The 27,081-nt window shown below is 48.7% G+C and overlaps 1 protein-coding gene across 1 annotated transcript in view; it reads left to right on the forward strand.

Annotated features, from left to right (window-relative positions):
• The window catches only part of PGM2L1 (phosphoglucomutase 2 like 1), an 89,228-nt gene that overhangs the window by 27,537 nt on the left and 34,610 nt on the right, over nt 1-27,081 (forward strand). The window contains 2 exon segments of the mRNA XM_060235041.1: nt 11,261-11,359; nt 11,361-11,429. Of these exon segments, the coding sequence (XP_060091024.1) occupies nt 11,261-11,359; nt 11,361-11,429 (168 nt within the window).

Genomic DNA, 27,081 nt, shown 5'->3' on the forward strand with positions numbered 1-27,081 from the left:
GGTGATGTAAGATGGTTTTGTCACGTACGGTGATGGAAGCGGAATGAATTCCTAGACAGCAGCTGAGGTCAGCCAAGGTTAACTCCTTGAGGCCTGTGACTCATGAACCTGCCTTACAAATAATACTTTCATTATGCAAGAAAAGTGCAGTCGTAGTACTACTACTGCACCGTTGTTAGCCAGTTCCTTGAGACCCTCTGGGTCAGTAAATGAGCAAATATTGAGAGGGAGCCATATATGTAGAACATCCCTGTCCGTTATTCCTGTTATGCCCTGTTAATGCTATGCACAAAGCTTTAGCAGCCGCAGACCGACTGTGGGAATACGAAAGTGCTGGGAAGGATGGGTCTCCTTTAGGGTTGCCAAGTCCAATTCAAGAAATATCTGGGGACTTTGGGGGTGGAGCTGGGAGACTTTGGGGGTGGAGCCAGGAGACATTAGGGGTGGAGCCAAGATCAAGGCTGTGACAAGCATAATTGAACTCCAAAGGGAGTTCTGGCCATCATGTTTAAAGGGACGGCACACCTTTTCAATGCCTTCCTTCCATAGGGAATAATGAAGGATAGGGGCACCTTCTTTTGGGGCTCATATAATTGGACCCCCTGGTCCAATCTTTTTGAAATTTGGGGGGTATTTTGGTGGGAGGCACTAGATGCAATACTGAAGATGTGGTGCCTCTACCTCAAAAAACAGGGCCCCCAGAGCCCCAGATACCCACAGATCAATTCTCCATGATTTTCTATGGGAATAAATCTCCATAGGAAATAAAAGAGTTCCCAGAAGACATTTCCCTCCCCTCCCCCCCGGTTTCTGACGACCCTGAAGCGGGGGAAGTGCTTCCAAACCGGGGGATCCCCTGCCCACACCTGGGGATTGGCAACCCTAGTCTCCTTTGCTTAAGACAGGGGTGGGGAACCTCCGTCCCAAGAGCCGTATACGGCCCTCCAGATCACTTGGTGTGGCGCTCGGGGATTGCTGGACCAAATCGAGCCATGTGGCAGCCTCCCTGGGGCCTGGCTGGCCGGCCAGAATTGCTGCAAAGTTACTGTCACCGTTCAGTTTGCACTTGATTATCCCAGATGGCGTGGCCTAGTATGCTAGCATTAGGGGATGTGGTCTAATATGCTACTGAGTTCCTGCTGGGCTTTTTCTACAAAAAAAGCCCTGGACCCCAGGTATTTGCCTAGGGCGGTGGGCCGTGTGCGCGCGCGCCGGATTAGGCTCTCCCCACATGACTTCAAATAGAAAAACAATTATTTGCATTAATTTTGCTGGCCTGAATCGTTCTCCCTTGGCGGAGCACTGTTTTTTAAGTTGATAATTTTTTTATGGCCCGCGAATGATGTTATAAATATCCATATGGCCCTTGGCAGAGAAAAGGTTCCCCACCCCTGGCTTAAGATATCATACCCTGGTTCCATATATATCTGGTCTTAAATTCAGAACATGGCACAAAGAGAAGACAGAAGTGGCTTTTCTGTAGCATTTGCAAATCTTGCTGTATATTTGCCTACTTAATCTTGGTCTTATCGCACGGCGACAGTCTCATAAACAGCCTGCAGAACTGCTCGCATGTAAAGGGAGGGCATACTTAATTCTCTGCGACGGCTGGCGTCTGTTCATGATTTCAAATGGGCATGCGGAGAATGTAGGTCAAGAAACGTTCTGCAAGGTTCATCAGGAGGTAAAGCGGCTGTTTTGGGATTTCTTCAGTCTCCACGGTTGCATTTGCAATCCAGACTAGCTTTTAGGGTTGCCAAGTCCAATTCAGGAAATATCTGGGGACTTTGGGGGTGGAGCCAGGAGACTTTGGGGGTGGAGCCAGAAGACATTAGGGGTGGAGCCAAGATCAAGGCTGTGACAAGCCTCATTGAACTCCAAAGGGAGTTCTGGCCATCACATTTAAAAGGACGGCACACCTTTTCAATCCCTTCCTTCCATAGGAAATAATGAAGGATAGGGGCACCTTCTTTTGGGGCTCATAGAATTGGACCCCCTGGTCCAATCATTTTGAAACTTGGGGGGTATTTTGGGGAGAGGCACTAGATGCTATACTGAAAATTTGGTGCCTCTACCCCAAAAAACAGGCCCCCCCAGAGCCCAAGATACCCACAGATCAATTCTCCATGATTTTCTATGGGAATAAATCTCCATCGGGAATAACAGAGTTCCCAGCAGACATTTCCCTCCCCTCCCCCCGCTTTCTGACGATCCTGAAGCGGGCGGAGGGTCTCCAAACCGGGGGATCCCCTGCCCCCACCTGGGGATTGGCAACCCTACTAGCTCTGGACTTGTAGAAACTCCCAAGTAGTTGCAACCCATGAGCCAAGAAGTATCTTCCAGGATCCTCTTCAGTCTTCTCAGACGCTAGGTCGCAGACTCTAAATTGAGGTGGGGGGAGGGAAGGCAGCTATGTGCTTTTGTGAGTCACTGTTCACTTCTTCAGAACAATTCACTGCGCAGGGCTTATTAGGGACACAGGATACTTGTATCCCTGCAGATGCTTAATGTTATGAACATATGAAGCTGCCTTATACTGAATAAGACCCTCGGTCCATCAAAGTCAGTATTGTCTACTCAGACTGGCAGCGGCTCTCCAGGGTCTCAAGCTGAGGTTTTTCACACCTACTTGCCTGGACCCTTTTGAGTTGGAGATGCCGGGGATTGAACCTAGGACCTTCTGCTTACCAAGCAGATGCTCTACCACTGAGCCACTGTCCCTCCCCTGATGTTCTGCCCCCCAAGCATTTCCCCTCTGCTCTAATCAAACTGTTTACGATATGCAGGGGTCGTTTAGTAGAAAAATAGGTGGTGGAGCTCATTAGCATATGCTGCCCCCCCCCCTAGCCAAAAGCAACCTGATGCAAGAAAGGCCATTCCAGCAGCTGCAAGTGGAGGCGTGGGGAATCAAACCTGCTTCTCCCAGAAAAGATTCTGCACACTTCACCACTGCATCAAACTTGATGAGCCCGGTCCTGTGGAATGCCCATTTGCAGCAAAGGTAACAAAGCTGCATTGCAGTATATCCAGGAGGATGTCATGTATTGGCTAGGGTTGTTTTCAGTCCTGAGCAGGAATGCAGGTTCACTTAGTGCAAAGAACTGCCAGAGACTGACCAAGAGAGAGATCTTGGGGTCGTGGTAGAGAACTCACTGAAAATGTCAAGACAGTGTGCGGTTGCAATAAAAAAGGCCAACGCCATGCTGGGAATTATCAGGAAGGGAACTGAAAACAAATCAGCCAGTATCATCATGCCCTTGTATAAATCGATGGTGCGGTCTCATTTGGAATACTGTGTGCAGTTCTGGTCACCGCACCTCAAAAAGGATATTATAGCATTGGGGAAAGTCCAGGAAAGGGCAACTAGAATGATTAAAGGTTTGGAACACTTTCCCTATGAAGAAAGGTTAAAACGCTTGGGGCTCTTTAGCTTGGAGAAACGTCGACTGCGGGATGACATGATAGAGGTTGACAAGATAATGCATGGGATGTAGAAAGTAGAGAAAGAAGTCCTTTTCTCCCTTTCTCTCAATACAAGAACTCGTGGGCATTCGATGGAATTGCTGAGCAGACAGGTTAAAACGGATAAAAGGAAGTCCTTCTTCACCCAAAGGGTGATTAACATGTGGAATTCACTGCCACAGGAGGTGGTGGCGGCTACAAGCAAAGCCAGCTTCAAGAGGGGATTGGATAAAAATATGGAGCAGGGGTCCATCAGTGGCTATTAGCCACAGTGTATGTGTGTGTATATTTTGGCCACTGTGTGACACAGAGTGTTGAACTGGAGGGGCCATTGGCCTGATCCAACATGGCTTCTCTTATGTTCTTTTGTGACACAGAGTGTTGGACTGGAGGGGCCACTGGCCTGATCCAACAGGGCTTCTCTTATGTTCTTGTGTGACACAGAGTGTTGAACTGGAGGGGCCATTGGCCTGATCCAACATGGCTTCTCTTATGTTCTTATTCCTGTCTTTCTGCTGTTGACTCCTGCTTCCTGGTTGTGGTGTTAGGGCATTATAGAGTTTGACCTTCACAGGGGAATTTCTGTACACCTACCTGGGAAGGTAATTAGAACAGCACCTGGAAGCTCTCATATTATCTGTCTGCCCACCTGATAACCGTGGAAGTAAATAAACTAAACTCTCGCTCCGCTTGGCACAGCCGTTGAAACTGCAGCGTGACCTTGCCAGCCAGAGATATCAGGAAACCTGACGATGACCTCTCTGGATGAGCCTGCACTATAGAATTGTTCTCTCCTGAGAACGCTGCAGTCTTAAGCATGCCGGATTCGTGTTCCGCTGGATTCAAAGCAATTGAATTCCGCAATGCAAATGTCATAAGGCCTGTCTGAACAAGGGTTCCTCTTGTCTAATAGTTAATTAAAACAGAGGCAAGCTAAGTGCCTCTTGAATCTCTCCGGCACAGTAGGCAGATTATGTCCACCTTCTTTTTTCTCCTGCCGCCTGGAACCTGGAATGGTACGCTGCCTCCTAAATATCAATTTTAAATATTAAATGCGTTTGAACCCCACCTTTCTCTTGATCTAGTAAACCAAATAACCGTATTGAAAGCACTGGAATAAAAGACCCGGTCGGGTGCACATACTTGGAAAATGTATGTACTATAAAATGGCCCCATTAAAGCCAAATTCTGCTTCTGAAGCGTTAAATCTTGCTTGGTAACAAATGAAATCAGCCAGTATCATCATGCCCCTGTAAAAATCGATGGTGCAGTCTCATTTGGAATACTGTGCGCAGTTCTGGTCACCGCACCTCAAAAAGGATATTTCTCTCTCGGCTTGGCTTCGCGAACGAAGATTTAAGAAGGGTGCAATAGTCCACGTTTGCTGCAGGCTCGCTGGTGGCTGACAAGACCAATGTGGGACAGGCAGGTCCGGCCACAGCGGCTGCAGGGAAAAGTCTGATTTAGGGTTGGTCCTGTAGCAGTGCGATTCTTCCTCAATCTCCTTTTGTTCTCAAGACCAGCTATGCGTGTGTTCTCAAAGGAAGAGACAGCCTGGTGGATGGTGTGCCTCCATGCTTTGCGATCTGAGGCTAGGTCAGACCACTGGTGATGGTTGATGTGACAGGTGCTAAGGGATTTCTTCAAGGAGTCCTTGTACCTCTTCTTTGGTGCCCCTCTATTTCGATGGCCGGTGGAGAGTTCGCCATACAGGGCAATCTTGGGAAGGCGGTGGTTTTCCATCCTAGAAATATGCCCCGCCCAGCGCAGCTGCGTCTTCAACAGCAGTGCCTCGATGCTGGTAACCTCTGCCCGCTTGAGGACTTCAGTGTTGGTCACAAAGTCACTCCAGTGGATGTTGAGGATGGTGCGAAGGCAGCGCTGATGAAAGCGCTCAAGGAGTCGCAGGTGATGACGGTATAAAACCCACGATTCGGAGCCATAGATGAGGGTTGTCATCACAACCGCTTTGTAAACATTGATCTTTGTGCCTTTTTTCAGATGCTTGTTGCTCCACACTCTTTTGTGCAGTCGGCCAAATGCACGGTTTGCCTTTGCCAGCCTGTTGTCAATCTCCTTGTCGATCTTGGCATCTGAGGAGATGATGCACCCCAGGTAGCTGAACTGCTGGACTGTCTTCAGAACTGATTCACCCACAGTGATGCAGGGAGGGTGATAATCTTCCTGGGGTGCAGGCTGGTGGAGAACTTCTGTCTTCTTCAGACTAACTTCTAGGCCGAATAGCATTGGAAAAAGTCCAGGAAAGGGCAACTAGAATGATTGAAGGGTTGGAACACTTTCCCTATGAAGAAAGGTTAAAACGCTTGGAGCTCTTTAGCTTGGAGAAATGTCGACTGCGGGGTGACATGATAGAGATTTACAAGATTATGCCTGGGATGGAGATAGTAGAGAAAGCAGTCCTTTTCTCCCTTTCTCACAATACTCGTGGGCATTCAATGAAATTGCTGAGCAGTCGGGTTAGGATGGATAAAAGGAAGTCCTTCTTCACGCAAAGGGTGATTAACATGTAGAATTCACTGCCACAGGAGGTGGTGGCAGCTACAAGCATAGCCAGCTTCAAGAGGGGATTGGATAAAAATATGGAGCAGAGGTCCATCAGTGGCTATTAGGCACAGTGTGTGTGTGTGTGTGTGTATCTATCTATCTATCTATCTATCTATCTATCTATCTATCTATCTATCTATCTATCTATCTATCTATCTATCGGCCACTGTGTGACACAGAATGTTGGACTGGATGGGCCACTGGCCTGATCCAACATGGCTTCTTTTATGTTCTTATGTGACACAGAGTGTTGGACTGGATGGGCCATTGGCCTGGTCCAACATGGCTTCTTTTATGTTCTTATGTGACACAGAGTGTTGGACTGAATGGGCCATTGGCCTGATCCAACAGGGCTTCTCTTATGTTCTTATGTGACACAGAGTGTTGGACTGGAGGGGCCATTGGCCTGATCCATCATGGCTTCTCTTATGTTCTTATGTGACACAGAGTGTTGGACTGGAGGGGCCATTGGCCTGATCCAACATGGCTTCTTTTATGTTCTTATGTGACACAGAGTGTTGGACTGGATGGGCCATTGGCCTGGTCCAACATGGCTTCTTTTATGTTCTTATGTTACACAGAGTGTTGGACTGAATGGGCCATTGGCCTGATCCAACAGGGCTTCTCTTATGTTCTTATGTGACACAGAGTGTTGGACTGGAGGGGCCACTGGCCTGATCCAACATGGCTTCTCTTATGTTCTTATGTGACACAGAGTGTTGGACTGGAGGGGCCATTGGCCTGATCCAACAGGGCTTTTCTTATGTTCTTATGTGACACAGAGTGTTGGACTGGAGGGGCCATTGGCCTGATCCATCACGGCTTCTCTTATGTTTCTTATGTGACACAGAGTGTTGGACTGGAGGGGCCATTGGCCTGATCCAACAGGGCTTTTCTTATGTTCTTATGTGACACAGAGTGTTGGACTGGAGGGGCCATTGGCCTGATCCATCATGGCTTCTCTTATGTTCTTATGTGACACAGAGTGTTGGACTGCAGGGGCCATTGGCCTGATCCATCAGGGCTTCTCTTATGTTCTTATGTGACACAGAGTGTTGGACTGGAGGGGCCACTGGCCTGATCCAACACGGCTTCTCTTATGTTCTTATGTGACACAGAGTGTTGGACTGGAGGGGCCATTGGCCTGATCCATCATGGCTTCTCTTATGTTCTTATGTGACACAGAGTGTTGGACTGGAGGGGCCATTGGCCTGATCCATCAGGGCTTCTCTTATGTTCTTATGTGACACAGAGTGTTGGACTGGAGGGGCCACTGGCCTGATCCAACACGGCTTCTCTTATGTTCTTATGACATGGCCTGGCTCAACAAGGTCTCATTTATGTCAGATCCGGCCCCCATAACAAATGGAGTTTGTCATCCCCGACATAAATCCTTACATTCAGGGCTTTTTTTTAAGTAGCATGAACTCCTTTGCATATTGGGCGACACCCTCCCTTATGCAGCCAACCCTCCTGGTGAAGTTTACAGTAGGCCCTGTAAGGAGAGCACAGTAAGCTCTTGGAGGATTGCCTATTTCCCGATTCATACTCTTCCAGTCTTTTGTTTAATTACATTGTCTATTCTGTAGCACCCAGTTCTGGAGGTAACTCTGTCCAGCTTTCCTTTGCAGGCATGCGAGAAGATAAAAGTTTTTTAAAAAATTAAGTGTGTAGTCCGTGAAAGAAGTAAAGTTTTGGAAACAGAAAGAATATAATTACGATTAAAATGAGAATTAGGATAAGTGATACGGGGATCGGGTAAAAGAGAGGAAATAGGATAAAGAGGAAGGAGTTTATTTCTCTATTGTTAGGATTTAGTTTGATTGGTAGAAGACAGCAAGCAAAAAATGAAGTGTATTTATATAAGACGTATAAATATGTTGAATAAATAAGATGTATAAACAAGGGGAGGGACGGTGGCTCAGTGGTTGAGAATCTGCTTGGTAAGCAGAAGGTCCCAGGTTCAAGCCCCGGCATCTCCAACTAAAAAGGGTTCAGGCAAACAGGTGTGTAGAACCTCATCTTGAGAACCTGGAGAGCCATGAATGGGGCTGTGTGCTCAGTGGTTGAGCATCTGCTTGGGAAGCAGAAGGTCCCAGGTTCAATCCCCGGCATCTCCAACTCAAAAGGGTCCAGGCAAGTAGGAATGAAGAACCTCAGCTTGAGACCCTGGAGAGCCGCTGCCAGTCTGAGTAGACAATACTGACTTTGATGGACTGCGTGTCTGATGCAGTAGAAGGCAGTTTCATATGTTGGTTTATGCCAGGGGTAGGGAACGCTGGCTCTCCAGATGTTTTTTTGCCTACAACTCCCATCAGCCCCAACCATTGGCCATGCTGACCGGAGCTGATGGGAGTTGTAGGCAAAAGACATCTGGAGAGCCAACATTCCCTACCCCTGGTTTATGCTTATGTAGGTATTCAGTTCCGCAGTGCTGCTCTGTAGCAGCCTCTGTCTTCACAGGAAGCAAAGCTGCCAGTGCTTCCCCCTTCCACAGAGCGGTTCATAATGTCAGCCACGTCTGTAGGCTGAGTAACTTGACTATCCCCCCTTCTCTTGCTATAACGGAGCCCTGCAAACCGAACGGCGCTCAGCGAGGGCTGGGCCCAACGCTGGCTGACCTCTTTGTGGTAAATGTCAGTCGTGCTGCTGACCCCGAGGCTTTGAATTCCACTGCCTTTTTTTAAACCTCCGTGGAGGACTCTGGCTTATGCAGCACGCTGCAAAGAAAAGCCGCAGACTCAACCTGCGCTCTGTTACGCTTGTTATGCCATTGAGCGATTGCGCCAATCCCAAATTAAGCGTGTAGTACAAATTGCACTACAGATTGCTCTGCGTTTATCAGCCGGCCGGCTGAGAGTTTTGGCTGAAACTTGAAAGCGGAAACAGGCAAAGCCCCTGTCTCGATTACATACACCCAGGGCTTGAATTCAGCCGGAACTCACAGGAGCACAGCTCCTGAACCTCCAGCTAGGCTCTGCGTGCAGGGGGGAGTGCTCTCCCTGCTGCACACAGATCCCGGGGCATGTGTAAATGAGAGATGCTACTGAGCTCCTGCACCTTTCCCCCCTACAAAATAACCCCTGCACACACTCCTCAGAGACTCTTGCAGTGCAAATGCTGTTTGTCTACGAGCCTGTCATAAGAGAGGCATATTCTTCTCTCTCTCTCTCGTACCTGAACAAGTTATGTCTTGCTTTTGAAATGGAGCAAATGGGAGAATTGGAATGAATTGTTAAGTGCTTCATCTGAAAGACATTGGGGCAGTGTATAACTGACTTATGCCTATGCAGGGGGAGAATTCTGATGGAAGAAATATGGATTTCATAAAGGGGGGATCGTTAACATGTCTAATGTAGTGTAATACCTTTTATTAGGAGTCACCAGAATTTCAGACTGCATACCTCACAAAAAGGCATGTAATCTTTTGAATGCCTTAAAACAGGAGTCTTTGCAGTGGAGGACAGTAACCGGTGGGGTGCCGCACGGCTCAGTACTGGGTCCCATGCTCTTTAACTTGTTCATAAATGTTTTGGAGTTGGGAGTAGGCGGCGAAGTGGCTGAGTTTGCAGATGACACTAAATTGTTCAGGGTGGTGGGAACCAGAGAGAATTGTGGGACACTCCAAAGAGATCTGTTGAGGCTGTGTGAGTGGGCATCAGCGTGGAAGATGAGTTCAATGTGGCCAAGTGCAAAGTAATGCACATTGGGGCCAAGAATCCCAGCTACAAATACAAGTTGATGGAGTGTGCACTGGCAGAGACTGGCCATGAGAAAGATCTTGGGGTCGTGGTAGAGAACTCACTGAAAATGTCAAGACAGTGTGCGGTTGCAATAAAAAAGGCCAACTCCATGCTGGGAATTATTAGGAAGGGAATTGAAAACAAATCAGCCAGTATCATAATGCCCCTGTATAAATCAATGGCCTTCAACCAAAGCATATAGATGCCTAACATCATGGTATTAATAATTTAAATTGTAATTGTCTAATTTTAACTGATATTATTGTAATTGTTCCTATTGTTTTTATTGTTTTACTGTTTTATTGTTGATATTCAATGTTGTCAGCCGCTCTGATGCTGCTTCGGCGGGGAGGGCGGGGATATAAATGTGAAAATAAATAAATAAAATAAATACATTTCTTTTTCACGTGCATGCCCTTTTGTCGTTGTTGCTGCTTGATGTGGATTTTAAGACTATTGCATTCCGTTTTGTGCGTCTGCGCCGACTAAAAAGAAGCATGCGTGTTGTGCGCAAGATGGCGTATAAATGTATGCAGGCCTCGGATTCAGTGGGAGCTCACAGGAGCACAGCTCCTGAACCTTTTTGAGAGTTCCACCTCCTCCTCCTGAGAGTTCCACCGCCTTGTCCGTTGAATAGTAGGTGCAGCTGCATAACAATCCCTGGATGAGCTCCACCACCTTTTCCCCCCTACAAAACGACCCCTGAACATTTGAACGATTAAACTTCTGCGTTCTTCTTTACCGCACCCATTTGATGGAGGGAGGGGCGATAACGGTCAAGATTGTTTACCTCTGCGACTCTGAAAACGATCAGCGTTTTATTATTTTATTTATTTATTACATTCAATTTATATCCCACCCTCTCCGCAAGCGGACTCAGGGCGGCTCACAACATTATACCATACAGTCAGTCCAATAAAACATATACAACCATAAGTTACTTATTTCAGTTTCAAAACCATTCTATGGCGCTGCTTCAGTACAGTATAAGCGGTATTGAATTCTCGACTGTGATCCCCGGCATTCTATTTGATGTCCGGTGGCAGCCCTTTTTCAATTAAACAGCAAAAGCCTGCTTAAACCATTCGGTCTTACAGGCCCTGCGGAACACAGACAGATCCCGCAGGGTCCTTATGGCTTCTGGAAGGCTGTTCCAAAGTTCTGGTGCTGCCACCGAAAAAGCCCTGGATCTCGTTACACACAACCTGGCTTCTTTTGGCCCAGGGACGGACAACAGATTTTTTTGTCCCTGATCGCAGTGCTCTCTGGGGGATATATGGGGCAAGGCGGTCCCGCAGGTAGACAGGTCCCTGACCATAAAGGGCTTTAAAGGTTAATACCAGCACCTTGAAGCGAACTCGGAACACAACAAGGCAACCAGTGCAGCTGATAAAACCCAACCTCTGTCTCACTGTTGTGTATTGGATGCTGTGTTTGAACACGGGTTGTTGTTGATGATAATGATATTGGATTTATTAATTTGCTTGCAGAATCCCAAAACGAAAGAACAGATTGAAAACCTGCTGCGTAATGGGAGGAATAAGGAGCTCCGGGACCGCTTGTGCCGAAGGCTTACGTTTGGGACTGCGGGGGCTGCGCTCGGCCATGGGGGCTGGTTTTTGCTACATCAACGACCTGACTGTGATTCAGTCCACGCAGGTGAGTCCTGGAGAGCGTCGTACAGGTGGTGTGGACTCCTGGTAACACACAATAGTATGGCAGGGGTTGGGTTTTATCAGATCTGTCAGATGTTCGTCACAGACCTGAGGGATTCTGAGGGGCGGCCAGCAGCGCGCGTCTCGGGAAGGTCACTGATTGGGCATTGCAAGCTGATTGCTCTCTCCGAAGACCTATAAGGTGTTTGTCCAGAACAACAAGGGACAAGAATAAAATCACACATTAAATACCGTTTTTTCCATTCATAGGAGCCAGTGTAATTGCAGCCGGGTCTGTGATGACCGTCTGATATAGCTGATAAAACCCAACCTCTGTCTTACTGTTGTGTATTGGATACTGCGTTTGAACATGGGTTGCTGATTATGATAATGATATTGGATTTATATCCCGTCCTCCACTCCGAATCTCAGAGTCTCGGAGCGGCTCACAATCTCCTTTCCCTTCCTCCCCCCACAACAGGCACCCTGTGAGGTGGATGGGGCTGAGAGAGTTCTCCCAGCAGCTGCCCTTCAAGGACAACTCTCCAAGAACTACGGGTGACCCAAGGCCATTCCAGCAGCTGCAAGGGGAGGAGTGGGGAATCAAACCCGGTTCTCCCAGATAAGAGAGCTGTGGCTGACCCAAAGCCATTTCCAGCAGCTGCAAGTGGAGGAGTGGGGAATCAAACCTGGTTCTCCCAGATAAGAGTCCGCACACTTAACCACTACACCAAACTGTCTCTCAGAAGGAGGAGGAGAAGAAGAAATTGGATTTACATCCCGCCCTCTACTCCGAATCGAAGAGTCTCAGAGTGGCTCACAATCTCCTTTTATCTCCTTCCCCAAAACAGACACCCTGTGAGGTGCGTGGGGCTGAGAGGACTCTCAAATAAGCTGCCCTTTCAAGGACAGAATTTGAGCAGCCTACAATCTTCTTTCCCTTCCTCCCCCACAACAGATACCCTGTGAGGTGGGTGGGGCTGAGAGGGCTCTCACAACAGCTGCCCTTTCAAGGACAACCTCTGCCAGAGCTATGGCTGACCCAAGGCCATGCTAGCAGCTGCAAGTGGAGGAGTGGGGGAATCAAACCCAGTTCTCCCAGATAAGAGTCCGCACACTTAACCACTGCACCAAACTGGCTCTCAAATGAGCCAGGCAGGTTGCTAGCTCCTGCCTGGCTCATTGGAGCCATACGGACTGAGTTTGGTGGCACTGAAACAATGGGAAGCAGGATCCAAATTGCTTTCCTGGACCAGTCGCCAGCCCCCTGCGTGTTCCATTGGCCCAGTGACATTTGAGCGCATGTAGCTGTCCCAGTTCTTCAGTCATAGCTGAACTGTTGCCCTGCTGTGCTCAACTCTACCCAAGTCTTTTCGTACATCGAACCCGGTACTTTTCACATACTGTCAGGCATGAGCTTTGACTTAGTCAAAACAATATTTGAAGAGCCAGACTATTCTGGCATTTTGTCACGTTTATTATCTGCGCTGGTGAGTCGAGAAGCTCTTCGACAAATACTACATCATAGGTTCCTAATCTAATGTTTAGGCTTTAAAGCTAATACCACTGATATTGAAAATATAAACTGTATTCTAGGACACGAGTCATTTGCTTAGAAAATAGTGGAGCTGTGCTGTAGAGGATCATGGGAGAGAACCAAAGTTGAACAAACTGTGAACAAATGTGAGGTATACACAGGCTTCAGATTCAGCAGGAGCACAGCTCCTGAACCTTTCTGAGGATTCCCCCTCTTCCTCCCAACCTCCTTTATCCATTGAATAGGAGGTGCAGCTGCATAACAATCCCTGGATTAGTTGAGTGGACAGCCAGCCAGCCGCAAGGGGCTTTGCCACGCCCCCAGCAGCCCTCATTAAACCCTGGAGAAGCCCAAACCACCCTTTCTCCTTATGTGATTTTGTGCGGTGGGTGGCTTGCTGGCCTTTTGAACTGGGGGGGGTGTGTGGCCTGGGAGAGCCCCAGGAGAGCGAGGCCTGCTTGGGCTGGCTGGATCTCTAGCCAGCCCAAGCAGGCCTCACTCCCCTGAGAGTCAGTTTGTTGTAGTGGTTAAGTGTGCAGACTCTTTATCTGGGAGAACCGGGTTTGATTCCCCACTCCTCCACTTGCACCTGCTGGAATGGCCTTGGATCAGCCATAGCTCTCTTATCTGGGAGAACCGGGTTTGATTCCCCACTCCTCCGCTTGCACCTGCTGGAATGGCCTTGGGTCAGCCAGAGCTCTCTTATCTGGGAGAACCGGGTTTGATTCCCCACTCCTCCACTTGCAGCTGCTGGAATGGCCTTGGGTCAGCCAGAGCTCTCTTATCTGGGAGAACCGGGTTTGATTCCCCACTCCTCCACTTGCGGCTGCTGGAATGGCCTTGGGTCAGCCAGAGCTCTCTTATCTGGGAGAACCGGGTTTGATTCCCCACTCCTCCGCTTGCACCTGCTGGAATGGCCTTGGGTCAGCCAGAGCTCTCTTATCTGGAAGAACCGGGTTTGATTCCCCACTCCTCCACTTGCAGCTGCTGGAATGGCCTTGGGTCAGCCATAGCTCTCTTATCTGGGAGAACCGGGTTTGATTCCCCACTCCTCCACTTGCAGCTGCTGGAATGGCCTTGGGTCAGCCAGAGCTCTCTTATCTGGGAGAACCGGGTTTGATTCCCCACTCCTCCGCTTGCACCTGCTGGAATGGCCTTGGGTCAGCCAGAGCTCTCTTATCTGGGAGAACCGGGTTTGATTCCCCACTCCTCCACTTGCAGCTGCTGGAATGGCCTTGGGTCAGCCATAGCTCTGGCAGAGGTCGCCCTTGAAAGGGACATCGTTCTCTGCCAGAGTTACGGCTGACCCAAGGCCATTCCAGCAGTTGCAAGTGGAGGAGTGGAGAATCACAGATAAGAGTCCACGCACTTAACCACTACACTCAACTGCAAGAAGAAGAAGATAATGTTGATATTGGATTTATACCCTGCCCTTCACTCTGAATCTCAGAGTCTTGGAGCGGCTTACAATCTCCTTTATCTTCCTTCTCCACAACAGACACCCTGTGAGGTGGGTGGGGCTGAAGAGGGCTCTCACAGCAGCTGCCCTTTCAAGGACAACTTCTGCCAGAGCTATGGCTGACCCAAGGCCATGCTAGCAGGTGCAAGTGAGGAGTGGGGAATCAAACCCGGTTCTCCCAGATAAGCATCTGCACACTTAACCATGACACCAAACTGGCTCTCAGCAGCTCAGTTGCTGGCTGCTTGTGCAGGCTTGAAGGGCTGCAACCAAGGGGAAAACGGGGAGGGGGGGAGCCAGCCCAGGGCCCCTAAAGGCGTGGGGGCCTGTAAGCCAGTGCCTACTTGGCCTTATTGTTAATCTGGTTCTGTGGGCACCACTGGAATTCTGACACAGCACAGTGGATGTCGATGGGGTGGCAGCTACTGCCCAATAATGTCTTTTTGAGAAAAATCTGCAAAGTCAATCAAATCTCCAGTGGCCAATCAGAGGCCTTGCTGGGCGAAAGCTCTGTTTTCTAAAATTAACTGGTGGGTTCTGGAAAAGATGTTGGCAGGTGTGAAATAAACAATTTTATTAGTAACATATGGTAGTAGAACTATAACTACAACTTATAAAAAGCTTAATATATATTAAGAAAAAGACCATCATTCTACCCCACATCTTACTTTCTCCCACCCCTCCCCCAATTACTTGACCCCCGCCAGTGTTATTTTCTTTAAAAAAACAGATATTAAAGGTACCCTTAACTATCAAGAAAAAAAACGAAACAAAAAAGAAACATAGGGAAGAAGAACCCCTTCAAGAGTTATATTGTTATCTTAAAAATCTTAATCCTCAAAAATTGTCCAATGTCCTTTTATTTTCCACTCTTTCTCTACATATCTTCTGAATTTCTTCCACTCTTGGTTAAAAAGTTCTAAATCACAGTCTCTTAATTTTCTTGTTAATTTGTCCATTTCACTCCATGACATAACTTTCATAATCCAGTCCCATTTTTCTGGTATTTTTTCTTGCTTCCACAACTGCGCATACAATGTCCTAGCAGCTGAGAGCAAGTACCATATTAATGTTCTATCTTCTTTTGGAAATTTTTCCATTTGTAATCCCAGCAGAAAAGTCTCTGCCTCTTTATTGAATTCATATCCCAGGATCTTAGATATCTCTTGTTGAATCATTTGCCAAAACATTTTAGATCTTTCACAAGTCCACCACATATGGTAGAAAGAACCTTCATGCTTTTTACATTTCCAGCACCTATCTGGCATCTTATTGTTCATCTTTGCTAATTTTTTTGGAGTCATATACCATCTATACATCATCTTAAAACAGTTCTCTTTAATACTATGACATGTTGCGAGTTTCATGGAATTTTTCCACAGATATTCCCAAGATTCCATCTTTATTTCTTTATTTACATTAATTGCCCATTTTATCATTTGAGATTTCACTACTTCATCTTCTGTAGCCCATTGTAAAAGTAATTTGTACACTTTTGAAATTAATTTCTCATTATCTCCAAGCAGAACTCTTTCCATTTCTGTTTGTTCTTTCCTTATTCCTTCAGCTTTGATATCATTCTCCATCAAACTTTTTATTTGTTGCATTTGAAACCAATCATATTTATAGTTTAGTTCTTCTGCAGTTTTCAATTCTATTTTCCCGCTTTGTATTTTTAGTAACTGGTTGTATGATAGTTGTTTTTCCTTGACTGTTTTGGCCGTTAACTTTATCACTTCAGCCGGCACTATCCATAAAGGTCTCCTCTCATCACCATATTTCTTGTACTTTATCCACACATTTAATAAGCTACTCCTTATATAATGGTGGGAGAAAAGACCGTCCATCTTCTTTTTTCCATAGTACAAATATGCATGCCAGCCGAATTTTTTTCCATGGCCTTCTAACATTAGAAGTTTTTTATTTAATAACGTTGGCAGGTGTGATGGTGAGCATGGGTGCCCCAATTTGGGGGCTCTTCCCCTGAACATTACTCTCCTGGTTCTTACATGGGGGTACATGGGAGAGCCAGTTTGGTGTAGTGGTTAAGTGTGCGGACTCTTATCTGCGAGAATGGGGTTTGATTCCCCACTCCTCCACTTGCAGCTGCTGGAATGGCCTTGGGTCAGCCAGAGCTCTCTTATCTGGGAGAATCGGGTTTGATTCCCCACTCCTCCACTTGCAGCTGCTGGAATGTCCTTGGGTCAGCCATAGCTCTTGCAGAGTTTAGTTGAAAGGGCAGCTTCTGTGAGAGTCCTCAGCCCCACCCACCTCCCAGGGTGTCTGTTGTGAGGGGAGGAAGATAAAGGAGATTGTGAGCCGCTCTGAGACTCAGAATATAGGGTGGGATATAAATCCAATATCATCATCTTTTCCTTCTCCTCTTCCTCCTCCTCCTCTGAGAAGGCCATTCCAGCAGCTGCAAGTGGAGGAGTGGGGAATCAAACCCAGTTCTCCCATATAAGAGAGTTCTGGCTGACCCAAGGCCATTCCAGCAGCTGCAAGTGGAGGAGTGGGGAATCAAACCCAGTTCTCCCATATAAGAGAGTTCTGGCTGACCCAAGGCCATTCCAGCAGCTGCAAGTGGAGGAGTGGGGAAATCAAACCCGGTTCTCCCAGATTAGAGAGCTATGGCTGACCCAAGGCCTTTCCAGCAGGTGCAAGTGGAGGAGTGGGGAATCAAACCCAGTTCTCCCATATAAGAGAGTTCTGGCTGACCCAAGGCCATTCCAGCAGCTGCAAGTGGAGGAGTGGGGAATCAAACCGGTTCTCCCAGATGAGAGAGCTCTGGCTAACCCAAGGCCATTCCAGCAGCTGCAAGTGGAGGAGTGGGGAATCAAACCCAGTTCTCCCATATAAGAGAGTTCTGGCTGACCCAAGGCCATTCCAGCAGCTGCAAGTGGAGGAGTGGGGAAATCAAACCCGGTTCTCCCAGATTAGAGAGCTATGGCTGACCCAAGGCCTTTCCAGCAGGTGCAAGTGGAGGAGTGGGGAATCAAACCCTGTTCTCCCAGATAAGAGAGCTATGGCTGACCCAAGGCCATTCCAGCAGCTGCAAGTGGAGGAGTGGGGAATCAAACCCGGTTCTCCCAGATAAGAGTCTGAACTTAACCATTACACCAAACTGGCTCATGGTAACAGTTCATAGTCCTGTTTTCAAGAGTAGAACTTCTCGCATTTATACCGAACCTTTCCATGGCATCTGGTGTGTGGGAAATGCTCTGCAAGGAGTAAAAGCCCAGGAAACAAAACATTTCTTCATCCATTTAAATCCACAGAGGCAATTTTGGGCAATTGTAATTTGTATGGTCCTTTGGAACAATTTGTTAAAACATTTATCTGAGCGTAGCTTACCTCTTGGAGGTGTTTGGTTAAAGTCTGGGGCAAGGATTGTTCTGCACTCCTTTGAAGAAGGCAAGGTAAGAGCTATGAACACATGAAGCTGCCTTCTACTGAATCAGACCCTGGGTCCATCAAAGTCAGTATTGTCTACTCAGACTGGCAGTAGCTCTCCAGGGTCTCCAGCTGAGGTTTTTCATGCCTGCTTGCCTGCACCCTTTTTAGTTGGAGATGCCGGGGATTGAACCTGGGACCTTCTGCTTACCAAGCAGATGCTCTACCACTGAGCCACAGCCCCATTCATGGCTCTCCAGGGTCTCCAACTGAGGTTTTTCACGCCTATTTGCCTGGACCTTTTAGTTGGAGATGCCGGGGATTGAACCTGAGACCTTCTTCTTACCAAGCAGATGCTCTACCACGGAGCCACAGCCCCATTCATGGCTCTCCAGGATCTCAAGCTGAGGTTTTTCATGCCTACTTGCCTGGACCCTTTTTAGTTGGAGATGCCGGGGATTGAACCTGGGACCTTCTGCTTCCCAAGCAGATGCTCTACCACTGAGCCACCGTCCTGTAATGTTCTGGCCCACCATAACAGCAGGCGTTGAAGAGGGTGGAAGTCCTAGAGCAGGGGTGTTGAACTCATTAATTATGAGGGCTTGATCTGACATAAATGAGACCTTGTCAGGCTGGGCTGTGTTGGGCCAGGCCATGTGTGTACCTCTTTAAGATTAGGTAGCCGAGAGATAAACTTTTTAAAGGGCACAGACAAACGTGGCTCAATTTTATTTATTTATTTATTGAAACTTAAAACATGCTTAAAACATTAGCGCTTGTTGGTCTTAAAGGTGCTTTCTTTGTCGTTCTCCCATGGGATCCAGGGAACTGGGCAAAGGAAGCTCTGGCTCTTTCCTTCCTTCCCCAGAGGACCTGGAAGGAAAGGAGTCTCAGCCAATAGAAGGAAGAGAGGTTTGGCTTTGTAACTCTGCTGTGTGATTGAACGAGCCTGGCAAAGCAAGCTGAGATGCAGAAGGAAGGTGCTACTGGACTCTTCCTCTTTTCTACGGTATTCGGAATTAATAAAGGCAGTTTTTAAAAAACGTTCATGTGAGAAATAATGTAAAAGGGCTCTGTGATGTGCAAGGCTGCACAACGTGCTTAGAAATAGCAGGTAGGAAAAATCCAGTGCAAGGCAGGAAAAATCCAATGCATGCTTATAGGATGGGGGAGACTTGTCTTAGCAGTAGTATGTGCGAGAAGGATCTAGGGGTCTTAGTGGACCAGACGCCGAACATGAGTCATCAGTGTGATGTGGTGGCTAAAAACGCCAATGCAATTTTGGGCTGTATCAACAGAAGTATAGTGTCCAGATCATGTGATGTGATGGTATTGCTTTACTCTGCTCTGGTAAGACCTCACCTGGAGTCTTGTGTTCAGTTTTGGGCACCACATTTTAAGAAGGATCTAGACAAGCTGGAACAGGTCCAGAGGAGAGCAATGAAACTGGTGAGGTGATCAAGTCCTATGAGGAAAGGTTGAAGGAGCTGGTCATGTTTAGCCTGGAGAGGAGGAGGCTGAGAGGTGATATGATCACCATCTTCAAATCCTTGAAGGGCTGTCATATAGAGGATGGGGTGGAATTGTTTTTTGTTGCCCCAGAAGGTAGGACCAGAACCAATGGGCTGAAATTAAATCAAAAGAGTTTCCGGCTCAACATTAGGAAAAACTTCCTGACCGTTAGAGCGATTCCTCAGTGGAACAGGCTTCCTCGGGAGATGGTGGGCTCTCCTTCCTTGGAGGTTTTTAAAGAGAGGCTAGATGGCCATCTGACAGTGATGAGGATCCTGTGAATTTAGGGGGAGGTGTTTGTGAGTTTCCTGCATTGTGCAGAGGGCTGGACTAGATGACCCTGGAGGTCCCTTCCAACTCTTCGATTCTATGATACCTCAGGAGGTGGTGGGTTCTCCTTCCTTGAAGGTTTCTCAACAGAGGCTAGATGGCCATCTGACAGCAATGAAGATCCTGTGAATTTAGGGGGAGGTGTTTGTGAGTTTCCTGCATTGTGCAGGGGGTTGGACTAGATGACCCTGGTGGTCCCTTCCTACTCTATGACTCTATGATTCCTCTGGAGGTGGTGGGCTCTCCTTCCTTGGAGGTTTTTCAGCAGAGGCTAGATGGCCATCTGACAGCAATGCGAATCCTGTGAATTTAGGGGGAAGTGTTTGTGAGTTTCCTGCATTGTGCCGGGGGTTGGACTAGATGACCCTGGATGTCCCTTCTAACTCTATGACTCTATGAAATGACTCTGCAGACTAATTCACTGCCCACTTTCTCTATATTTAGGACTGCTTGCCATTCCATACTTTTGTCTGACGAAGTGTGCTTCTAGCACACGAAAGCTGACGTTCTGAATAAAACTTTGTTGCTCATAAAAGTGCAGCTTGACTCTTGCTTTGTTCTAATGCTTCGAAACGCTCTGTCAAAAATCATGTTCTAAAAAGCATTTGAGTTGAGGGACAGCGCAGCCAGCTTTCGAGAGCGAAAGAACTCCCTTAATGGGCTGCCAAGGAAGGAAATGCCTCTTTTCACTTTTGACCCGCGAACTCTTATTGACTTTGGAGCTGTTCACGCTCTCTCCGCCTGGGCAGCACGTGCTGCCTTTGTGTTTTGGGCTGCTGAAACCAGTGGGAAACGCTGGATTGGCTGCATCGCACTAGACATTCTTGGCCGCTTTGGTCGAGACACCGGGGAATTTCGACTCAGTGTTGTTTTGCCCGTTCTGTGGGTTTCCTTGCATGCTGTTTGTTGACTCGAGACACTATTTTTGGCCTCTCTGCAGTAATATTAGGGATGTGGGCTGAACCGGTTTTGCTTCTGAACTTGAATGTGCATTTTAATAGATACTTTCTGGTTGCATTCTACTCAATTTTCTTACTTTAGCTTCATATTTTCACTGAGACGAAAGGCAAAGAATGATAAAGCTGGGAAAAGAACAGAGAAGGGCAACCAAGATTAGGGGGTTGGGGGCACCTTCCCTAGGAGGAAAGGCTGAAGAGTCTGGGACTTTTCCATTTAACCAGTTTGGTGTAGTGGTTAAGTGCATGGACTCTTATCTGGGAGAACCGGGTTTGATTCCCCACTCCTCCCCTTGCAGCAGCTGGAATGTCCTTGGGTCAGCCAGAGCTCTCTTATCTGGGAGTTTGATTCCCCACTCCTCCACTTGCACCTGCTGGAATGGCCTTGGGTCAGCCAGAGCTCTCTTATCTGGGAGAACCGGGTTTGATTCCCCACTCCTCCACTTGCACCTGCTGGAATGGCCTTGGGTCAGCCAGAGCTCTCTTATCTGGGAGAACCGGGTTTGATTCCCCACTCCTCCACTTGCACCTGCTGGAATGGCCTTGGGTCAGCCAGAGCTCTCTTATCTGGGAGAACCGGGTTTGATTCCCCACTCCTCCACTTGCAGCTGCTGGAATGGCCTTGGGTCAGCCAGAGCTCTCTTATCTGGGAGAACCAGGTTGGATTCCCCCACTCCTCCACCTGCAGCTGTTGGAATGGCCTTTTGTCGGCCATAGCTCTCTTATCTGGGAGAACCAGGTTTGATTCCCCACTCCTCCACTTGCACCTGCTGGAATGGCCTTGGGTCAGCCAGAGCTCTCTTATCTGGGAGAACCAGGTTGGATTCCCCACTCCTCCACTTGCAGCTGCTGGAATGGCCTTGGATCAGCCAGAGCTCTCTTATCTGGGAGAACCAGGTTTGATTCCCCACTCCTCCACTTGCACCTGCTGGAATGGCCTTGGGTCAGCCAGAGCTCTCTTATCTGGGAGAACCAGGTTGGATTCCCCACTCCTCCACTTACAGCTGCTGGAATGGCCTTGGGTCAGCCATAGCTCTCTTATCTGGGAGAACCGGGTTTGATTCCCCTCTCCTCCACTTGCAGCTGCTGGAATGGCCTTGGGTCAGCCAGAGCTCTCTCATCTGGGAGAACCGGGTTTGATTCCCCACTCCTCCACTTGCAGCTGCTGGAATGGCCTTGGGTCAGCCAGAGCTCTCTTATCTGGGAGAACCGGGTTTGATTCCCCTCTCCTCCACTTGCAGCTGCTGGAATGGCCTTGGGTCAGCCAGAGCTCTCTTATCTGGGAGAACCGGGTTTGATTCCCCACTCCTCCACTTGCACCTGCTGGAATGGCCTTGGGTCAGCCAGAGCTCTCTTATCTGGGAGAACTGGGTTTGGTTCCCCACTCCTCCACTTGCACCTGCTGGAATGGCCTTGGGTCAGCCAGAGCTCTCTTATCTGGGAGAACCGGGTATGATTCCCCACTCCTCCACTTGCAGCTGCTGGAATGGCCTTGGGTCAGCCACAGCTCTCTTATCTGGGAGAACCGGGTTTGATTCCCCACTCCTCCACTTGCAGCTGCTGGAATGGCCTTGGGTCAGCCAGAGCTCTCTTATTTGGGAGAACCGGGTTTGATTCCCCTCTCCTCCACTGGCAGCTGCTGGAATGGCCTTGGGTCAGCCAGAGCTCTCTTATTTGGGAGAACCGGGTTTGATTCCCCACTCCTCCACTTGCACCTGCTGGCATGGCCTTGGGTCAGCCAGAGCTCTCTTATCTGGGAGAACCGGGTTTGATTCCCCACTCCTCCACTTGCAGCTGCTGGAATGGCCTTGGGGTCAGCCGTAGCTCTGCTCCAGATGTTTATCCATCCCTTCTTGAAGCCGTCTATGCTTGCAGCTGCCGCCACCTCCTGTGGCAATGAATTCCATGTGTTAATCACGCTTTGGGTGAAGAAGGACTTCTATTTATCAGTTTTAACCCCACTGCTCAGCAATTTCGTTGAATGCCCACAGGTTCTCGTATTGTGAGAAAGGGAGAAAAGTACTTCTTTCTCTGCCTTCTCTGTCCTACGCATAATCTTGTAAATCTCTGTCACCCCTCGGTCAACGTTTCTCCAAGCTAAAGAGCCCCAAGCTTATTAACCTTTCTTCATATGGAAGAAGAAGAAGATGCTATTGGATTTATATCCCGCCCTATACTCTGAATCTCAGAGTCTTAGAGCGGACACAATCTCCTTTATCTCTTTATCTATAAATCCAATATCTTCTTCTTCTTCCCCCCATACACACAACAGATACCCTGTGATGTGGGGAGGCTGAGAGAGCTCTTACAGCAGCTGCCCTTTCAAGGACAACTCTTGCTTGAGCAATGGCTGACCCGAGGCCATTCCAGTAGCTGCAAGTGGAGGAGTGGGGAATCAAACCCAGCTCTCCCAGCTAAGAGTCCGCCCACTTAACCACTACACCAAATGGGAAAGTGTTCCAACCTCTTCATCTTCAGCATGGTTTCTGCACCACAGGTCCTCCAACCGTCCCTTAAACACAGAAAGTGCTGAGGCGCAACTGACCGCATGCTGATCTGCTTCCCTCGTCTTCTGCTGGAGTGTTAATTTCAGAGGGTTTCAGAAGGCATATGGTAGAACAGCTAGGATCAAGTCCTGTATAACGCCTTCAGGACCAACAAGATCTGGGGGTTACTTGACAAAGAAGCTTTGACTCTCGGGTGCCTCTACCCTGAAAATCATTCTTCTTGTCATAGAATCCTAGAGTTGGAAGGGACCTCCAAGGTCATCTGTTCCAACCCCCCCCCCCCCCTGCACAATGCAAGAAACTCACAAATTCCTCCCCCTAAATTCACAGGATTCTCATTGCTGTCAGATGGCCATCTAGCATCTCTTGAAAAACCTCCAAGGAAGGAGAGCCCACCACTTCCTGAGTTGGAAGCGACCTCCAGGGTCATCTAGTTCAACCTGCTGCACAATGCAGGAAACTCACAAGCACCTCCCCCTAAATTCACAGGATCCTCATTGCTGTCAAATGGCCATCTAGCATTTGTTTAAAAACCCCCAAGGAAGGAGAGCCCACCACCTTCAGAGTTGGAAGGGATCCCCCAGGGTCATCTAGTCCAAGCCCCTGAACAATTCAGGGAACTCACAAATTCCTCCCCCTAAATGCACAGGATCTTCATCGCTGTCAGATGGGCATCTAGCCTCTGTTGAAAAACCTCCAAGGAAGGAGAGCCCACCACCTTCTGAGTTGGAAGGGACCTCCAGGGTCATCTAGTCCAAACCCCTGCACAATGCAGGAAACTCACAAACCCCTCCCCCCTAAATTCACAGGATCCTCATTGCTGTCAGATCGCCATCTAGCCTCTGTTAAAAAACCTCCAAGGAAGGAGAGCCCACCACCTTCTGAGTTGGAAGGGACCTCCAGGGTCATCTAGTCCAAACCCCTGCACAATGCAGGAAACTCACAAACCCCTCCCCCCTAAATTCACAGGATCCTCATTGCTGTCAGATGGCCATCAAGCCTCTGTTGAAAAACCTCCAAGGAAGGAGAGCCCACCACCCAGAGTCATCTAGTCCAAGCCCCTGCACAGTTATTTATTTATTTATTTATGATTTGTATCCCGCCCTTCCCACAAGTGGCTCAGGGCGGCTCCCAACAAATAGTCATACATAAAATTAAACAAGTATTTAAATATATAAGGCCCTGCGGAACTGAACAAGGTTCCGCAGGGCCCTCACCTCCTCCGGCAGCTGATTCCACCATGTAGGGGCCATAACAGAGAAGGCCCTGTCCCTAGTGGATTTAGGAATGCAGGAAACTCACTAATTCCTCCCCCTAAATTCACAGGATCTTCATTGCTATCAGACGGCCGTCTAGCCTCTGTTGTCATCTTAGATGCCACTGGACTTGATATAGCTGTGGTAGGGCTAGCGTTGCCTCTCAGCTGCTTGGCACTCTAGAGCGGCTGGGCTTCTATCCATCCAGGATATTTTTATCTCTCCCTCCTTCGTAGAAGCTCAGGGGAGCGCACACGATTCTCCTCTCTCTTATCCTCACAAGTCAGTTCCTTCCGAGGTAGATTTTGCAGAAAGAGTGCCTGGCCCATGAACACTCGGGGACCTTTGTGGGAGTGGAGGGGTCTCGAAGGAGGGGCAGTGGTTCAGTGGGGAAGCATCTGAGGTCTGAGATTCCTTTTCCAGGTCAAAGGGTTAGGTAGTGGGTGATGGGAAAGACCTCTGCCTGAGACACTGCAGAGTTGCTGCTGGTCTGAATAGATAGGACTGACATTGAAGAAGAGTTGCAGATTTATACCCCGCCCTTCTCTCTGTATCAGAGACTCAGAGTGGCTTACAATCTCCTATATCTTCTCCCCCCACAACAAACACCCTGTGAGGTGGGTGGGGCTGAGAGGGCTCTCACAGCAGCCGCGTTTTCAAGGACATCTCTGTGAGAGCTATGGCTGACCAAAGGCCATTCCAGCAGCTGCAGGTGGAGGAGTGGGGAATCAAACCCAGTTCTCCCACACAGGAGTCCGCGCACTTAACCACTACACCAAACTGGTTCTGACTTGTGAGGAACCAAACTGGTTCTGCCTTGTGCTCTACCACTGAGCCACCGTCCCCCCTCTGTCTGTCTATCTGTCTTCTACATCTGAATCTGCCTTCTACTGAATCAAACCCCCCTGGGTCCATCAAAGTCAGTCTTGTCCACTTAGGCTGGCAGTGGTTCTCCAGGGTCTCCAGCTGAAGCTTTTCACACCTACTTACCTGGACCCTTTTTCGTTGGAAATGCTGGGGATTGAACCTGGGACCTTCTGTTTACCAAGCAGGTGCTCTACCACTGAGCCACAGCCCCATTCATGACTCTCCAGGGTCTCCAGCTGAGGTTTTTCACACCTACTTGCCTGGACCCTTTTTAGTTGGAGATGCCGGGGATTGAACCTGGGACCTTCTGCTTCCCAAGCAGATGCTCTACCACTGAGCCACAGCCCCATTCATGGCTCTCCGGGGTCTCCAGCTGAGGTTCTTCACACCTATTTGCCTGCACCCTTTTGAGTTGGAGATGCCGGGGATTGAACCAGGGACCTTCTGCTTACCAAGCAGATGCTCTACCACTGAGCCACAGTCCCATTTATGGCTCTCCAGGGTCTCCAGCTGAGGTTTTTCGCGCCTATTTGCCTGGACCCTTTTTAGTTGGAGATGCCGGGGCTTGAACCTGGGATCTTCTGCTTACCAAGCAGATGCTCTACCACTGAGCCACAGCCCCATTCATGGCTCTCCGGGGTCTCCAGCTGAGGTTCTTCATGCCTATTTGCCTGGACCCTTTTTAGTTGGAGATGCCAGGGATTGAACCTGGGACCTTCTGCTTACCAAGCAGATGTTCTACCACTGAGCCACAGCCCCATTCATGGCTCTCCGGGGTCTCCAGCTGAGGTTTTTCATGCCTACTTGCCTGGACCCTTTTTAGTTGGAGATGCCAGGCATCGAACGTGGGACCTTCTGCTTACCAAGCAGATGTTCTACCACTGAGCCACCATCCCTCCCCTTTGTTGGTCTTAAAGGTGCACTTGACTTCCACTCTGTTCTACTGTTTACTTTCGAGTTCCGTGTGACTTCTTCCAGACTGAACGTGCACAGAACTGGCACCATAGAAACCCGTGTGACAGCTAACCCACAGCGATTGTGCTGGCAGCGAGCCATCCCTGAGCTTTCTGGGTTTGCGTTGGGCAAGCTGTTCCATCTAGCCGTGCTCCTGCAGAGAAGGAAATGGTGCGGAACGACGCGAGGCTTTGCAAAACGTCCAGGCCTTTCGCAGTATTCCGGTTAAATCCACGAATCAGTCAGGGCGACGAGGGAGAAAGCTGGCACCGAGGGCACTGCAGGGCGTCCTCCGATAAGCCTGCTGACTCGCCGTGACTGAGATTTGTGTCGGGCAAAGCGCCGGGAGCTTAGTCAGCAGTTGGGTTTGGAACCCATGACTGTGCTGTGTTGGCCCGTGGCAGCAGTGTTCCAACCCCAGGCACTCTTGAACACGAAGCTCGCTCTCTTTTCTGAAAGAAAAGGACAATATTGGATATGCTGAAGGCAAACTCACTGCTGAGATATTTGGAAGGCTAGTTGAAATACCTGCTGCGCTTCTCTTGGCTACAACTAGGGTTATCAATCCCCAGGTGGGCCGAAGCAAAAACAACTGTGCCAAAACAATTGCAAACAGTCTCTATTTCATTCGAAAAATATATCTGCAGATGCCCTATGAACAAGAGCCCTGTGGCGCAGAACGGTAAAGCTGCAGTACTGCAGTCGGAGCCCTCTGCTCACGACCTGCGTTCGATCCCGGCGGAAGCTGGTTCAGGTAGCCGGCTCCAGGTTGACTCAGCCTTCTGTCCTTCCGAGGTCGGTCAAAGAAGTCTCCAGCTTGCTGGGGGGGGGGGGAAGTGTAGATGACTGGGGAAGGCAACGGCAAACCACCACGTTAAAAAGTCT

Source organism: Heteronotia binoei, chromosome 3 (genome assembly GCF_032191835.1).
Source record: "Heteronotia binoei isolate CCM8104 ecotype False Entrance Well chromosome 3, APGP_CSIRO_Hbin_v1, whole genome shotgun sequence".
NCBI classification, from domain to species: domain Eukaryota; kingdom Metazoa; phylum Chordata; class Lepidosauria; order Squamata; family Gekkonidae; genus Heteronotia; species Heteronotia binoei.